The sequence below is a fragment of the Scyliorhinus torazame genome, chromosome 2 (assembly GCF_047496885.1).
Source record: "Scyliorhinus torazame isolate Kashiwa2021f chromosome 2, sScyTor2.1, whole genome shotgun sequence".
Lineage (NCBI taxonomy): Eukaryota > Metazoa > Chordata > Chondrichthyes > Carcharhiniformes > Scyliorhinidae > Scyliorhinus > Scyliorhinus torazame.
This window is the reverse complement of record NC_092708.1, coordinates 255,296,175-255,313,841: the sequence shown is the minus strand read 5'-3', so window position 1 is coordinate 255,313,841 and position 17,667 is coordinate 255,296,175. Positions and strand designations below refer to the sequence as shown.

The window sequence follows — 17,667 nt, the reverse complement described above, 5'->3', positions numbered from 1 at the left end:
GGGAAAGGGGGCTCAAGTATAGCATAAACATTGTGTCGTGGAAATTATAATAAAGACAAATTCTTCGAGGCTTTGATTCATGAATTTTATTTGACACAAATATTTGCGGAGAGGCCCAGAGTCTGGCTCAGTAGCCATTCCACAGCACTCTGAATTATACAGTTAAAACCCATAGTATTTATAGTGTGAACTAAACAACCAAAAGAGATAAAACCTTGGAGCATATGCAAGAGGAAATACGAATGTTTTGCCCTTAGTTGTAAAAACAATTTGAGTACGCATTTTGTTGTCCTTCGGAAGGACAACTTATTATTATAAAAAGGCCGAGTCCAAAATATTAAGCAGTATTTTGTTTACGTTACCTGACCTACTTATTTTCGCTCAAAAGCAGTGTTAAAATATAGACAATTTTCCCAGCATGCTTCCAAGTGGGCAACTTATTAATTTCCCTTCCACACATTGGCATGGATTGGTTGGGCTGAATGGACAGTTTCTGTGCTGTCACCTGAGTGCAGTTGGAGCATTGAATCCCTACAGTGCAGAAGGAGGTCATTCGGCTTATTGAGTCTGCACCGATCTATATCCCACCCTATCCCTGCATCCCCATAATCTAACCTTCACATCCCTGGACTTGGGAGTCCTTTATCACGATTCTCAAGGTTAATGTGCAGGTTCAGTCGGCAGTTAGGAAGGCAAATGCAATGTTAGCATTCATGTCAAGAGGGCTAGAATACAAGACCAGGGATGTACTTCTGAGGCTCTATAAGGCTCTGGTCAGACCCCATTTGGAGTATTGTGAGCAGTTTTGGGCCCCGTATCTAAGGAAAGATGTGCTGGCCTTGGAAAGGGTACAGAGGAGGTCCACAAGAATGATCCCTGGAATGAAGAACTTGTCGTATGAGGAACAGTTGAGGACTCTGGGTCTGTATTTTTTGGAGTTTAGAAGGATGAGGGGGGATCTTATTGAAACTTACAGGATACTGTGAGGCCTGGATAGAGTGGACGTGGAGAGAATGTTTCCACTTGTAGGAACGACTAGAACCAGAAGACACCATCTCAAACGAAAGAGACGATCCTTTAAAACAGAGATGAGGAAGAATTTCTTCAGCCAGAGGGTGTTGAATCTGTGGAACTCTTTGCCGCAGAAGGCTGTGGAGGCCAAATCACTGAGTGTCTTTAAGACAGAGACAGATGGGTTCTTGAATAATAAGGGGATCAGGGGTTATGGGGAGAAGGCAGGAGAATGGGGATGAGAAAAATATCAGCCATGATTGAATGGCAGAGCAGATTCAATGGGTCGAGTGGCCTATTCTGCTTCTATGTCTTATGATCTTATTGACACTAAGGGGCAATTTTGCATGGCCAATCCACCTACCCTGTGGGAGGAAACGGGAGCACCTGGAGGAAAGCTATATAGACACAGGGAGAAAGTGCAATCTCCACACAGACAGTGTTCCAAGGCTGGAATTGAACCCGGGTCCCTGGCATGGTGAGGCAGCAGTGCTAACCACTGTGCCACCATGTTGTGTATAAATTGGCTGCTTCATTTCATTCAATGTAAACGTGACTACCCTTCAAAAAGAATACGTTATTCGCTGGTAAAGCACTTTAGAATGTTTTTACATTTGTCAACGGACCTGTGGAACCTCCTTTGTTAGGAGCACCGGATAGTCAGGTTTTTCATAATAATAATAATCGCTTGTCACAAGTTGGCTTCAATGAAGTTACTGTGAAAAGCCCCTAGTCGCCACATTCCGGCGCCTGTTCGGGGAGGCCAGTACATTATTCTTTTTGTAAACCATCTGAACCCCTCGATTAGATTCCAGCCAGTACCTCACTTCCAGGTATCCATTATTCTATATATAAACCATCTGAACCACTCGATGAGATTCCATAAGACCATAAGACATAGGAGCGGAAGTAAGGCCATTCGGCCCATCGAGTCCACTCCACCATTCAATCATGGCTGATTTCAACTCCATTTACCCGCTCTCTCTCCATAGCCCTTAATTCTTCGAGAAATCAAGAATTTATCAACTTCTGTCTTAAAGACACTCAACGTCCCGGCCTCCACCGCCCTCTGTGGCAATGAATTCCACAGACCCACCACTCTCTGGCTGAAGAAATTTCTCCTCATCTCTGTTCTAAAGTGACTCCCTTTTATTCTAAGGCTGTGCCCCCGGGTCCTAGTCTCCCCTGCTAATGGAAACAACTTCCCTACGTCCACCCTATCTAAGCCATTCATTATCTTGTAAGTTTCTATTAGATCTCCCCTCAACCTCCTAAACTCCAATGAATATAATCCCAGGATCCTCAGACGTTCATCGTATGCTAGGCCTACCATTCCTGGGATCATCCGTGTGAATCTCTGCTGGACCTGCTCCAGTGCCAGTATGTCCTTCCTGAGGTGTGGGGCCCAAAATTGCTCACAATATTCTAAATGGGGCCTAACTAATGCTTTATAAAGCTTCAAAAGTACATCCCTGCTTTTATATTCCAAGCCTCTTGAGATGAATGACAACATTGCATTTGCTTTCTTAATTACGGACTCAACCTGCAAGTTTACCTTTAGAGAATCCTGGTCTAGGACTCCCAAGTCCCTTTGCACTTCAGCATTATGAATTTTGTCACCGTTTAGAAAATAGTCCATGCCTCTATTCTTTTTTCCAAAGTGCAAGACCTCGCACTTGCCCACGTTGAATTTCATCAGCCATTTCTTGGACCACTCTCCTAAACTGTCTAAATCTTTCTGCAGCCTCCCCACCTCCTCCATACTACCTGCCCCTCCACCTATATTTGTATCATCGGCAAACTTAGCCAGAATGCCCCCAGTCCCGTCATCTAGATCGTTAATATATAAAGAGAACAGATGTGGCCCCAACACTGAACCCTGCGGGACACCACTCGTCACCGGTTGCCATTCCAACAAAGAACATTTTATCCCAACTCTCTGCCTTCTGCCTGACAGCCAATCGTCAATCCATGTCAGTACCCTGCCTCGAATACCATGGGCCCTTATTTTACTCAGCAGTCTCCCGTGAGGCACATTGTCAAAGGCCTTTTGGAAGTCAAGATAGATAACATCCATTGGCTCTCCTTGGTCTAACCTATTTGTTATCTCTTCAAAGAACTCTAACAGGTTTGTCAGGCACGACCTCCCCTTACTAAATCCATGCTGACTTGTCCTAATCCGACCCTGCACTTCCAAGAATTTAGAAATCTCATCCTTAACAATGGATTCTAGAATCTTGCCAACAACCGAGGTTAGGCAAATTGGCCTATAATTTTCCATCTTTTCCAGTCTGTAACTCAATCCTGGATATCCATTATTCTATATATAAACCATCTAAACTCTTCGATTAGATTCCAGTCTGTAACTCACTCCCGGGTATCCATTATTCTATATATAAACCATCTAAACCCTTCGATTAGATTCCAGTCTGTAACTCACTCCCAGGTATCCATTATATAAACCATCTGAACCCCTCAATTAGATTTCAGTCTGGAACTCACTCCAGGGTATCCATTATTCTATATATAAACCATCTGAACCCCTTGATTAGATTGGCAGTCTGCTTTGATCATTTGCCAGGGCACAGTTTGGTACAATAGGCTAAGGTTAATGTAGTAATAATAATCTTTATTACTGTCACAAGTAGGTTTCCATTAACACTGCAATGAAGTTACCGTGAAAATCCCCTCGGTGCCAAACTCTGGCACATGTCCGGGTACACTGAGGGAGAATTCAGATTGTCCAATTTACTGAACAAGCACATCTTTCGGGGCTTGTGGGAGGAAACCGGAGCACCCGGAGGAAACCCACGTAGGCATGTGCAGACTCTGCAGACAGAGACCCAAACAGGAATCGAACCCGGGACGCTGGAGCTGTGAAGCAACAGTGCTAAACACTGCTATCATGTTATCCAAGGGCCGGTGCAGACTCAATGGGCCGAATGGCCTCCTTCTGCACTGTAAATTCTATGATAATCAATGAAACCTCTGTAATCTCTCCTAAACCAGAGCTGAGAGAAACTACTGTGCCATTTTCGAGGGAATCTAGAACCAGGGGGCACAGTTTAAAATAAGGGATCCATCATTTAAGACAGAGATGAGGAGGAATTCTTTCTCTCAGAGAGTCGTTAATCTTTGCAATTCTCTACCCCAGAGAGCAGTGGAGACTGGATCATTGAACATATTCAAGGTGGAGTGAGACAGATTTTCAACTTAGAAATGAGTGATGGGTTATGGATGGTGGACAGGCAGGAAAGTGGAGCTGAGCCACAATCAGATCGTTATTGAATGGCAGAGCATGCTCCAGGGGCCGGATAGTCTATTCCTGCTCCTATTTCTTATGTTCTTATGCTCGAACCCACCTGCTGCTCACATTTATCATTCTCCATCTCAAACTGTTTCTGTAATTATTTTCTGGATGAGAATGGGATTGTGTCATGTGAGAGCACCTTTAAGAAATGGGTGTTTATAAATGGGTGTGTATATAAATATCTGGAGTGAGAGTACCTTTAAGAAATGGGTGTTTACTACTGCAGTGATGTCAGAGAGTGGGTGGAGCTGGGCTGTCTGTCAGCTTTTTACTTTTGTTTTAGGCGGTTTGCTGCAGGGTGTGTTTTAGTTTTGTTTTCAGTGTTGGAGCTGAAGCCAGACAGAGCAGGTGTACTGTTGATCTCTCTGCCATGAAAAGATTATTTCTTGATCATTTGGTGAATTCAGAATTATAAATGTTTTCAATAGTGACTTTAACCTGATGTGCTTCTGTTAAAAGTTATGATTTTTATAAGTCTTCTGGATGTTAAAAAGTTCTGGATGTTTTGTAAGTCTTCTGGATGTTAAAAGGACAGCGTAAGCATTACTTAGTGTTGTATTCTTTGGGGTTGTATTTGAATTAATGGTTGCTAAGATGTTCACTGTATGTTTTTAAAAGGTTAACTTGAGTTCATAGAATAAACATTGTTTTGCTTTAATAATACTTTTCCATTTCTGCTGTACCACACCTGTAGAGTGGGCCGTGTGCTCCCCATACCACAATCTATTAAAAGTTGTGGGTCAGGTGAACTCCATGACATACTTTGGGGTTCTCTAAACCCTGGTCCATAACAATTATCAATGGAGGCAGTGGGTCTCCCAGCCTAACAGAAGGTTATTCCTCAATATTACGTGAGTTATCTGCTCATCAACAAGGCGGTTCTCATTAGAAACAGGCTACAAGGAGCTGCTCCTCCAATGGGAACATAAGGAACAGGAAGAGACCATTCAGCCCTTTATTAGACCATGATTGGCCTGTATCTCAACTCCCGATCTCCAAGTACCTCTACCCAACAGAAACTCTACACCAGAAATGTATAATATTGCAGATGCTGGAAATCTGAAATTAAAACTGAAAATGGTGGAAATACTCCACAGTTTGGCAGCATCTGTGGAGAAAGAAACTGAATTTTACAGACCAGAGAAGGCAGTTAAATCTCCTGAAAGTACTGTCGGGTTGGGCTGCCAATGTCCCCCTGCCCTCTTGCAGGTTTCACCAAGGCAGGATTGAAGGTGAGCGGAAAGCCCCTTGAATTTGTTGGGTAATTAATTCAGGTAATTAAAAAGTTAACAAGGAATTATTTTAACCTTCAACCTTGAATTTCCCAGCCAGGGTCACTTGACGGCACGGTGACACAGTGGCAAGCACTGCTGCCTCACAGTTCCAGGGACCCGGGTTAAATTCCGGCCACGGGTGACTGTGTGTGTGGAATATGCACTTTCTCCCCGTGTCTGCGTGGGTTTCCTCTAGGTGCTCCAGTTTCCTCTCACCGTCCAAAGATGTGCAGGTTAGATGGATTGTCCAAGGGGATAGGTTGGAGGAGTGGGGCTTAAGTGGGGTGCTCTTTATAAGGGCCAGTGCAGACGCGATGGGCTGAATGGCTTCCTTCGACACTGTAAATTCTATGAGGTGAGTGCACAAAGGGAAGATGTCCTTCAATGAAACTAACAGGCTGGGAAGGCTTTGAGCAGTTGCACTGTAGACCATTGTTCTGAAAGACTGCTGTTCAGAGCACTTCTTCTCTCAGGAGTGGATTCATTATGATTGCCACCTTCTTGGAAACCACTTTGCCTGTCCGGCATTTCACTCACCTTCAGCAGCACTTCCCTGCGGTCAGCCTTCACCACGGTATGGGACCAGCAGCCTCTGCTGAGGGGCAAGAAGAGGCCATGCTACCTTTGACAACATCGGCAGAAGCTATAACTTTAAGATTATACCCCCTGATCCTTTAGTTCCCCCCACCAGAGGAAGCATCTATCTTATTGAAGTCCTTTAGCATTCTAAACACCTCCACCACAACCTGATTATTACTCACACCCACCCACTTTGACACCCCACCCCAGCAGTGCTGAAGCATTAACCTGCATTTTCTTTTTTGGGACATGCTTCCTGTCTGGCATAACCCTAATCCCTTCCCCCACCCTGGCCCTGTCCTCCAGACCCACTGTGGGATCCCAATACTTGCCAGCTATAGGGCACATGATCTCCATCACAAACACCCCATTGGCTGCTCGACATGTCAATCATCACGTCCCGCCTCCCCACAGGCTCGGCCTTACCTGATTGGACGATCCTTGACTTTGTCAATAGCCCATGACTGCTGCAACAATCTGCACAGAGGAGGCGACGCGAACTTTTATTTCAAACTTTTTTTTTTTTATTATTTCCAAAAGTATCAGAATAAGAAAGTTACAGTCGTACGCCCAAGGTTGCAGGAGGGGTGCTTAGTTAGTAGGAAGACGATGAACCCACCGACTCCTGGACAGACACATAGAGCTGCTGCTCGATACTGCTGGGGGAGAGACAACATAAATACATTCAGGTGCTCCAGGTGGGTGTTCTCTGCCTCCTCACTCCCGTCTCGAACAGCCTTGACTTACAAAGGAGCGAGTGTATGTTTGCATAGTTAGTCCCCGTGCAATACTCCACGATGTTTGCAGTTAAAATAGACCAGGACTTACAAATCAGGTGACATTTAGATACAGCAAAACATCCAAAGTCAGCCCGCAGCAGAGGGACTTGTACAGCTCGCTCCTGAAAGCCTTCAGGGCCTCCCGAACGTCACGTGAGGAATTCCCCCCGGCGCCTTCTGTTTATTCCAGCGGTTTGACTAAATTGACAGAAGTCTAGTTCTGAAATCTCATGACAACTGCTTTTGTTTCGTTGCCCGCCACTCCCTGCTGGAGTCTGATTCCACAGCGGCCTTGTGAGCATAGACTAGTCACTGACTATTCCACTGCAGGAGGCATCGTCGCCAAACCCCTTCCTGATCTGATGTTCCCACATGTGCACTTCCAGCAAGATAAGGTTAGCCGTAAGGAATCCTGGTCCATTTAGCGTCTCCCAGTGGGCAGTGAGCCAATTCCACTGTCACTCCCATCAGCTCAGATGTGATCGACTGGAATGAATGCCTCACTTCTGTGTTGTGAATTCTAGGTCATCCCTAGCCAGAATGTTAGTCCTAATTCACTCCTAGTTATTCAAAACATGATAGATACAGTAATCTCTGCTTTCCCCACTCCATGCCAGTTGGTATATACCCACAAACAGGCTAAAAGCAGGTACAGGCACAGTTTGCTGGCTCATCTGCAGCTCATTGAGAACAAGCCAGCTCAAGGAAACCATCTAGTGTATTCAGAGTAAATCTCCCCTGTGGCTCTGTGGGGGTAACAATCTTGCCTTTCAATCAGCTGGATCCACAGTCAAATCTCACCTTAGAGACTTGTACACAAATCCATGCTGACGGTCCCAGTGCTGCACCAGAGTGTGGAAACTATTGCAGGCATCGTCTTTCAGATAAAAGCAAAATACTGGAGATGCTCGAAACCTGAAATAAAAACAGAAAATGCTGGAAAAACTCAGCAAGAAAAAACCAGCAAGTCTGTCAGCATTTGTGGAGAGAGAAACAGTTAACGTTTCAAGTCCATTATGACTCTGAATGTGGATTGGAATGGTGGGCGGGACTTTCCCACCAACCCACCACGTGTTTTTCGGCAGCGGAGGTGGCCAGCCAGCAGGATCTACCGGTCCCGCCGTTGTCAACAGGTTTTCCCGTTGACTGCACCCCTCGTGCATCGGTTTGGGGTTGGAATTTCCCGCCGACATGAACAGACAGTAAATCCTGCCTGTTACCTCCGTTTCTCTCTCCACAGATGCTCCCAGACCTGCTGAGGTTTCGGAGCATTTTCTGCTTTCATTCCTGTCTTTCAGGTGTTATCTTAAACTATGGCCCTGACTGCCCTCATTCAGTTCAAAAGATTCCCTGGCACTATTTTGAACAGGAGCTGGTCCTGACCAATGCTTATCGCACAGCCAACACCATTTAAAAAGATTATCAGGTTGTTATCACATTGCTGTTTGAGGTTGTGAAAGGTTTTCTCTCTTTCACACAGGTCAGACCCAGAATAATAAGATTGATGATGCAAATAGTGCACTCCTTTATGTCCGACCTAGGGACAGTGTTTCCCAACCACACCAAGCGGTGTATTCCATTGATTATCCACAGTTCCTGCTTTGGCCTCACAGTGGCAAACTGGAAAGGATGTAATTAGCAATTTATGCAAAAGCCAGCACCTCTGACAGTGCAGCGATCCCTCACCAGGGCGCTGAAGGCCCAGCTGGGATTACATGCCCAACTCTTCTCACTGGGACTTGACCCCACAACCTCCTGGTCTGAGTGTTACACCAACTGAATAATAGCCGATAGCTGGAGATAAAAAGGTTGGTATTTGAAAAGGATATCATTGAATGGGCAGAAGGGCTACTCCATCCAAAGCTATCCTTTGGACTATGCATTTTGCAACAGCACCCCAAGGGAGGAGGCCTTGAATCAACCACCCGGTCAATCTAGGGTCCGGTCAAATTCACCCCCACCAAGCAGAAAGGAACACAGTAAGATCCTACTGTATTTATCAGTCCCTCAAAACTATGTGGCACAGAACCTTTAACGAGGCCAGAGAAGGGGGGACCCTACCCCCGACAATGTCGGAGGCGACGATATCACTAATCCTTAAGCGAGATAAAGACCCGCTGCAATGTGGGTCTTATAGGCCTATCTCGCTCCTGAATGTGGACGCCAAGTTGTTGGCAAAAGTGCTGACAATGAGGATAGAGGATTGTGTCCCGGGGGTGGTGCACGAAGATCTGACAGGGTTCGTAAAGGGGAGACAATTGAATGTCAACGTGCGACGGCTATTGGGGGTGATAATGATGCCCCCAGCAGAGGGGGAGGCAGAGATAGTGGCGGCAATGGATGCAGAGAAGGCATTTGATGGGATAGAGAGGGAGTATTTATGGGAGGTGCTGAGGAGGTTTGGGTTCGGGGAGGGGTTTGTCAGCTGGGTTAAACTCCTCTATGGGGCTCCAATGGTAAGTGTAGTCACAAATCGGCAAAGATAGGAGTATTTTCGACTACATAAGGGAACAAGACAGGGGTGCCCTCTGTCCCCATTACTGTTCGCGCTGGCAATTGAACCACTGACCATAGCGCTGAGAGACTCCAGGAAATGGAGAGGGGTGGTTAGAGGGGGAGAGGAACACCGAGTGTCACTCTACGCAGATGACCTACTGCTGTATGTGGCGGATCCAGTGGGGGGGGATGACAGAGGTTATGCAGATATTGAGGGAGTTTGGAGATTTCTCGGGATATAGACTTAACATGGGAAAGAGTGAGCTTTTTGTGATACACCCTGGGGACCAGAGTAGAGGGATAGATGGCCTACCGCTAAGGAGAGTGGAAAGAAACTTCCGATACCTGGGGATTCAGATAGCCAGGAGCTGGGGAACCCTACACAGACTCAATCTGACTCGGCTGATGGAGCAAATGGAAGAGGATTTCAAAAGGTGGGATATGCAGCCGCTGTCACTGGCGGGCAGAGTGCAGGCGATTAAGATGATGGACCTCCCGAGGTTCTTATTTGTGTTTCAATGTCTCCCTATATTGATCACTAAGGCCTTTTTCAAGAAAATAGATAGGAGCATCATGAGCTTCGTGTGGGCAGGGAAGGCCCCGAGGGTAAGGAGGGGGTTCCTGCAATGGAGCAGGGACAGAGGGGGACTGGCGTTGCCGAATTTGGGTGACTATTACTGGGCCGCCAATGTGGCGATGATCCGTAAGTGGATGATAGAGGGAGAGGGGGCGGCGTGGAAAAGGCTGGAGATGGTGTCCTGTAAAGGAAAAAGTTAAAAGCGCTGGTGACGGCGCCACTACCGCTCTCCCCGAAAAGGTTTACCACGAACCCAGTGGTGGCGGCAACACTAAGTATCTGGGGGCAATGGAGGCGACAGAGGGGTGTGTTGGGAGCCTCGGTGTGGTCCCCGATCAGGAACAACCATAGGTTTGCCCCAGGGAGGTTGGACGGAGGGTTCCAGAGCTGGCACCGGGCAGGAATTAGGAGAGTGGGAGACTTATTTATAGATGGGACGTTTGCGAGCTTGGGAGCGCTAGAGGAAAAGTACGAGCTGCCTCCGGGGAACGTCTTTAGGTATACGCAGGTGAGGGCGTTTACAAGACAGCAGGCGAGGGAATTTCCGCTGCTCCCGGCACAGGGGATCCAGGACAGAGTGCTTTCGGGGGTGTGGGTCGGGGAGGGCAAAGTGTCTGAAATATACCGGGAGATGAGAGAAGAGGGGGAGGAGCTGGTAGAAGAGCTGAAAGGAAAATGGGAAGAAGAGCTCGGGGAGGAGATTGAGGAGGATTTGTGAGCTGATGCCCTAAGTAGGGTAAATTCCTCTTCCTCGTGTGCCAGGCTTAGCCTGATCCAATTTAAGGTGCTACATAGAGCACACATGACGGGAGCAAGGCTGAGCAGGTTCTTCGGAGTGGAGGACAGGTGCGGGGGAAGCCCGGCGAACCACACACATATGTTTTGGTCATGTCCGGCACTGGAGGGGTATTGGAGGGGAGTGGCGGGAGTGATCTCGAAGGTGGTGAAGGTCCGGGTCAAGCCAAGCTGGGGGTTAGCTATATTTGGGGTAGCAGATGAGCCGGGAGTGCAGGAGGCGAAAGAGGCCGATATTGTGGCCTTTGCGTCCCTGATAGCCCGGCGAAGGATTTTACTCATGTGGAAGGAAGCGAAACCCCCCGGCGTGGAGGCCTGGATAAACGATATGGCAGGGTTCATAAAACTGGAGCGGATGAAGTTTGCGCTGAGAGGATCGGCTCAGGGGTTCACCAGGCGGTGGCAACCGTTCCTCGACTATCTAGCGGAACGTTAGGGGGAAAATAGATAGCCAGCAGCAGCCCAGAAGGGGGGGGGGTAAATAGTTTTTGTTCTAGATGGGGTGAAGGGGTGGGGGGGAGCACTATTTCGTGTTATTTTGTTAGTTCACTATTTTATTTAAACAATGTTATCTATCAGTTATCATGTTACCGTTTTTGTTGATTTGTAAGGGGGAAAAATTGTGTTTGAAAACTTTAATAAAATATATATTTAAAAAAAAACTATGTGGCACTTCCAGCCAGAATTCTCTAATTGTTGGCTAGCACGGTAGCACAAGTGGATAGCACTGTGGCTTCACAGCGCCAGGGTCCCAGGTTCAATTCCCCGCTGGGTCACTGTCTGTGCGGAGTCTGCACGTTCTCCCCGTGTCTGCGTGGGTTTCCTCCGGTTGCTCCGGTTTCCTCCCACAGTCCAAAGACGTGAAGGTTAGGTGGATTGGCCATGATAAATTGTCCTTAGTGACCAAAAAGGGGAGGACTAATTGGGTTATGGGGATAGGGTGGAAGTGAGGGCTTAAGTGGGTCGGTGCAGACTCGATGGGCCGAATGGCCTCCTTCTGCACTGTATGTTCTATGTGCTATAAATAGTGGAACCTGGAATTTATTCCTTACGTCAGCAGGTCCAGATAATCATCCTTAATAACTATCCTTAAGCACCCATCGGAAACTTTCTCTTTTGCGGGTCTTATATACTTGGGTAACAATCTTAGCGGCCACTCTGTCTTCAATGGTGGGATGCTCTCTGGAGGGAGAACAACAATGAGCTCACTGCATCATGGATCACAGTGCAGCCAGGGACAAGCTGAGGGTCATAGCCACCAATAAATTTCTACTCTATTTTAAATTATTCCAGCCTTGAATTGTTTGCTCAGGAGCATAGGAACAGGAGATAGCCTTTCAGCCCCTTATGCCATTCAGTTAGACCTGCATCTCAACTCCATGTATTTGTAATTTGGCCAGAATTCTCCATTGTGAGCCAACCCACTACCACTGCCAGCAAGGATGGAGAATTTGGGCTCAGTCCATTCACTGCAGCAGGACCGAAAATCCCACCACGCGAATGAATGGAGAATCCTGCCCTTTATCTCCATTGATCCAATCTGAATCTTAACTCCATTTATTATCTCTATCTTAACTCCATTTATTTGCATTTTATCTTCATGTATCTGTATCTTAACTCCATTTATCTATACTTTCTCTCCACTGATCTGTAACTTAACTCCATTGATCCGTATCTTAACTCCATTTATTATCTCAAACTTAACTCCATTTATCTTCATTTTATATCCATTTATCTGTATTTATCTCCATTTATCTGTATTGTTATCCATTTATCTGTACTTTATCTCCATTTATCTGTATCTTAACTCCATTTATCCACCTTAGTCCTCGACTCTCAATGCCCTTGTCTAATTGAAATCTTAGCAAGCTCCGTTTGGATATTTTCAATTTAACTAGCCTCAACAGGTTCGAGGGGGAAGAATTTGAGATTTCCACTATTCTTTGCATGAAGAATACTTCTGGCAGATGACAGAATATTACAACACAGCAGGAGGCCATTCGGTCCATTGTGTCTGCTAGCTCTTTAAACAAAGCTATTCAAGAGGTTCCACTTCCGTTGCTCTAACCCAATATCCCTGCAAACTTTCCTTTTCAAATTTATATCAAATTCATATGCAGATGTAGATCTTACTTAATTATTGAAGAATTACAAATTGAACTCCATTAATTCCATGTGTTTTGAGATTAACACAAACTCTAGGACAATGAATAGAAGAGAGTCGAGATACAGGCAATATAGATTTAACTACTTTACACAGAGAAAGAGAGATTGTGTGGAAAGATCTAAACAGAGAACTGGGGGGGATTTATAGCTACTTGGTGTTTGAGATTTACTTTGGAATCCTTTCCTGTCCTGCCCTCCCCCATGCTGAGCTGGCAATTGGAGATAGCCCGGGCGGCGGACATCTTATGCAGGGCCTCGTTAGAGAATGCCACCAGTTGTGGGTTTATTAGTAGTGTCCCCATTCAACTGGGGTGAAATAGCATGGTGTGAAATCAGTATAATTTAATACAGGCAGTACAATGGTGGACAGAGGAATTTCACAACAGTGTGAGAATGACCACCACCCATCCAACCCCATCACCTGTCCACCCCTCAACACTTACCGATGGTCTAAAGAAAGGAACTCTGTACAAAATGGCTGCTCCCAAATGGTCTCGAACCAGCTGCTCTAAAGTGTGTGACAGGGGACAACTGAAAGATGCCAGTCGCTTCTCCCCATACTGCAATACATTATAGACAATTCCTATAGTATCTGGGGCTATCAAGTTGTTCAGTGGGATATACGTTCCCTCCTAAAGGATGAAAGCAAACCAATATCAGGCTTTGTGTTTGACATGAATGTGTGTTGTTAATTTGGTTCTTTCAGATTTGCCTATGGTCCATACCCATTTGACCAAAAATCTCTCCTCCTCCAAATTCAGGAGTGCACAGTGCCGTCTCTTCTTTTCCACAGTCATCTATTGCACAAAACGATTGAAATGGAAAAAACATTTTTAGGATCTTTTGCGAGCTAACTGTCAACAGCTTAAAAAGGCAACCCAGAAGAGATCTCACCGGCTCTCCGTGCTTCTTGAGGTTCGAGCCTGTGGCAGGGCCCGTGGATAGGAAGTGCATGCACACTCATCGTCATTGCCACCTGGAGAAGATTACAAACCCTGGATGTTGGCCCAACCTGGACGGTTCTGGAGGCAGCGACAACAATTTGCATTTATATAGCACCTTTGATGACACCGAGCCACAAGAAGCTGTATTGGGGCAGACAACCAAAATTTTAGTTAAAGAGGTAGGTTCGAAGGAGGGGTTTGAAGGACAAGGGAAGAGAGAGACACATGGGGAGGTTCAGGGAGGGAATTCTTAACTTTGGGACTGGGCAGCTGATTGTGAAGTGGAGGAAGGAGGAGTTCACAAGTGGTCAGAATTGGAGGAGCACAGATCATGGAGGCTTGAAGGTTCTTGAGGAGGAGGTTCGAGAGATAGAAGGAAGGCAAGACTATGGTAGGATTTGAACAAGAGGATCGGGATTATAAATTTGAGACATGGAGGGGACAGGAATCAACGTAGGTCAGAACCAAACGCAGGAGGTCACAAAGACGTTTCGAGGCAGGAGTTTCTTCGGATGTAATACCTGTGCTCCTCCCCCTCGCTACCCTGACAGGGCCGGTGGACAATCAGCACCGGGAAAAAGCGGGCATCATGGTAGTTTGGTGGGTTCTCGCTGACCGCCAGCTGACTGGAGTAGGAGCGACACTGGTCGTCGCGACAGCGCTCGTTGATGTTGCTGCTGCGGCTGTGCCACAGGCCGGTGCGGCGGGACCCATGTACGCGGCAGAGCGAGAAGCGGCTGGTGTCAAGGGAGAAGCGGGAGTGGCTGCGGCACACATTGCGGGAGAAGATGGAGGAGCTGCTGGACCTGCCGTCGCAGTCCGTGCGGACAATGCCGCAAGCCGAGTAGCCATTGCAGATGGACAAGGAGGCCAGGTCCATCAGTACAGCCTCCGAGTAGCTAGGGATGAGCTGCCTGTTGGTGCGGATGTGCCACTCGAGCTCAGTGCTGTCCACAGTGCCAACTCGGGCCACTGGAGAGCTCTGGCCGGTCTCCTCAGTTGGGGTCACCCCCATGTACTCCAGCCCAAAGAGCTTCTCCACGTGATAGTGGACATAGGCAGTCCGATATTCCACTAAGACCCTGAGAGGCCAAGATAGCATGAGTAGACCTGCCACCCAGAAGGCCTGGTGCGAAACGTACCATGGGAGGCGGTCAGGGTTTACATAAACCATCATGTAATCCTTGAAGTCCACATTCTTGAGTTGCATCCCCTCCCGGGCCTCCATATAGTCGTCCAGTCCCTCGATTTCGCTGAAAAAGTGTGCCCGCTGGTTCAGGTAGCAGTTCTCCGACTCGGTGTTGGCAAAGCTGAAACACTTGGTGAAACGCAGCCTGGTGGCTGGGTGGCACTCCAGACCCAGCAGCTCCTTCGATACATCGCGCACGCCGCACCGGCCGTACTCGAACTCTGCCTCGGCCACGTGTGTGTTGACCCGCTCGTGGTACACCTGCGTGGTGGTGTAGGCATCGCCGTTGCGGTAGCGGGTCACCTGGCGCGTGCGTCGCACAAAGTGGTAGCTTATGGCCTTCCACCAGATGCAGGGTGTGGCCTGCTGCATGCGGCCTATTCGCTCGTAGACACTGTCGATGTCTGCTTTGTACTGGAGTTCACTCCGAGCGTGGCAGTGCCAGCATTCCACCAGGTAGACCATGTAGAGCATTCCCAGGAAGGCCAGCGGGATGTAAACGTATCCATTGGAACAAGGACTATCGTGGTAGATCATTGATTTGCCCTTCAGGGAGCTGTCGAAGCTGAGTTTGGTGACTCGTGTTAACTGGCACCAGGCCACAGCCCCCAGGCATCCATACATAAGAAGAGAGAGGATCAGACACTTCCAATGCGATTCCCGGCAAACTGAGGTACTCAGTGACTGTTTCGCTGGTCTCTGCTGCTTGTCGTTCATTCCAGGAAGCAAAAGGAAACAAGAAAGGCAGAATTATTATTACCAGTGGTAACCAACTTTTTCTAAATTCATATAGCATGGAATAAGAAAATGGAGCACTTCAAGCTCACTCTTCCACACCTTGTAGAATGCCCTCTATTCTGGGCTCAAGTCCATTTAATATTCTCCCACAGGCCAAATCTAAAACTCCGTCTATTGCTCTTTCCCATCTAATTGTAATCTGCTCTATCCTAGACTCAACTGACTTCATCTACCAAATTGCATACAAATTCACGCCTTCTGAACCCCACTTCAACTAATTCTCTTCCGCAAACCATGTGCAGTCTGCTTCATCGTGAACTCTGCTCAATTCAATCTCCTTTCACAGACCAAATGGGCAGCACGATAGCACAGTGGTTAGCACTATTGCTTCACAGCGCCAGGGTCCCAGGGTCGATTCCCAGCTTGTGTCACTGTCTGTGCGGAGTCGACACGTTCTCCCAGTGTCTGCATGGGTTTTCTCCGGGTGCTCCGGTTTCCTCCCACAAGTCCCGAAAGACATGCTTGTTAGGTAATTAGGACATTCTGAATTCTCCCTCTGTGTACCCATATAGGCACCGGAATGTGGCGACTGGGGGCTTTTCACAGTAACTTCATTGCAGTGTTAATGTAAGTCTACTTGTGACAATAAAGATTATTATTAAATGGATGTTTAGGGGCTTTTCGTTACAGTGTTAATGGAAGCCTACTTGTGACGATAATAAAGATGATGATGATGATGATTGCCTGCCTAATTTATCAAGGGCTCTGCCTTATTTGATCTTTTTTCTATTGGCCATTCCACATCCCATTCTGTCGTGATCTCTGTCTAACCTTCAGAGCCTTCTGAGGAAGGGATGGACAACAATACTCCCAAACATAGCTTTGGCGCAAGGCAGTGCATCCATCCAATGCCACACCCTAAATTATCTATCCGTAACCCATTGCCTTCCTTACAAATCCCAGTCCCGGATCCCCAGAACTCAGCAACCGTCATGTCGTGCATTGATGTGATATGGTGGCACAGCGGTTAGCACTCTGCCTCACAGCACCAGGGACCCGGTTTCGATTCCGGTCTTGGGTCACTGTCTTTGGAGTTGGCACGTTCTTCCCTTGTCTGCATGGGTTTCTCCAGGTGCTCTGGTTTCCTCCCACAGTCCAAAGATGTGCACGTTAGCTGGATTGGCCATGCTAAATTGACCCTTAGTGTCCAAGTGCTGGATAGGTGGGGTTACGGGATAGTGCGGGGAGAAGCCCTATGTCGGGCGCTCTTTCAGAGAGTTGGTGCAGGCTCGATGGGCCAATTAGCCACTTTCTGCACTGTAGGGATTCTATGATTCGCTGGAAAAGATACAATACTGCGAATGCTAGAATTCTGGAATAAAAACAGAAAATGCTGGAAATACACAGCAGGTCTGGCAGCATCTGTGGAGAGAGAAACAGCGTTAAAATCTCAGGATGATCTTTCATGAGATCAGCACTCTGCATTTGATTATCTCCCTCTATACTAATCCATATAATCCAATAAACTAGCATTTGCATCTCCACCCTTCTGTTGGGTGAAAGGTCTGTTCAGCCTCATATCTTATCTGGATAGTATTAATTTTGTGCTTGTATGTTTTAGTTCTTCCCATAGTCCTACATTTAAAAACCTGCTGACTTCACCATTATATATCACTTTTCAGATGATTAAAAATCTAACGTGAGTAAAGTCAACTTCACCGAGTTCCTCTTTATAATTATCCCTCTCCAACTCTCCTCCTCCTGTCCTATTTCCTCATTCTCCATTTTCAGTACCACAGGCACCGTATA

The 17,667-nt window shown here is 47.0% G+C and overlaps 1 protein-coding gene across 2 annotated transcripts in view; it reads right to left on the bottom strand.

The window, feature by feature from the left end:
* Positions 1-6,699: 6,699 nt before the first annotated feature.
* Positions 6,700-17,667, bottom strand: part of LOC140397553 (transmembrane protein 151B) — a 151,944-nt gene continuing 140,976 nt past the window's right edge. The window contains exons 2-3 of one of the 2 annotated variants that reach the window (XM_072486166.1): positions 14,453-15,822; positions 6,700-14,072 (exon numbers count right to left, since the gene is read on the bottom strand). In XM_072486166.1, coding sequence (XP_072342267.1) covers positions 14,036-14,072; positions 14,453-15,822 — 1,407 coding nt within the window. In that variant the 3' untranslated portion in view covers positions 6,700-14,035. Of the gene's footprint in view, positions 15,823-17,667 lie in introns of both variants that reach the window. The other variant, XM_072486165.1, reaches the window with a different exon arrangement.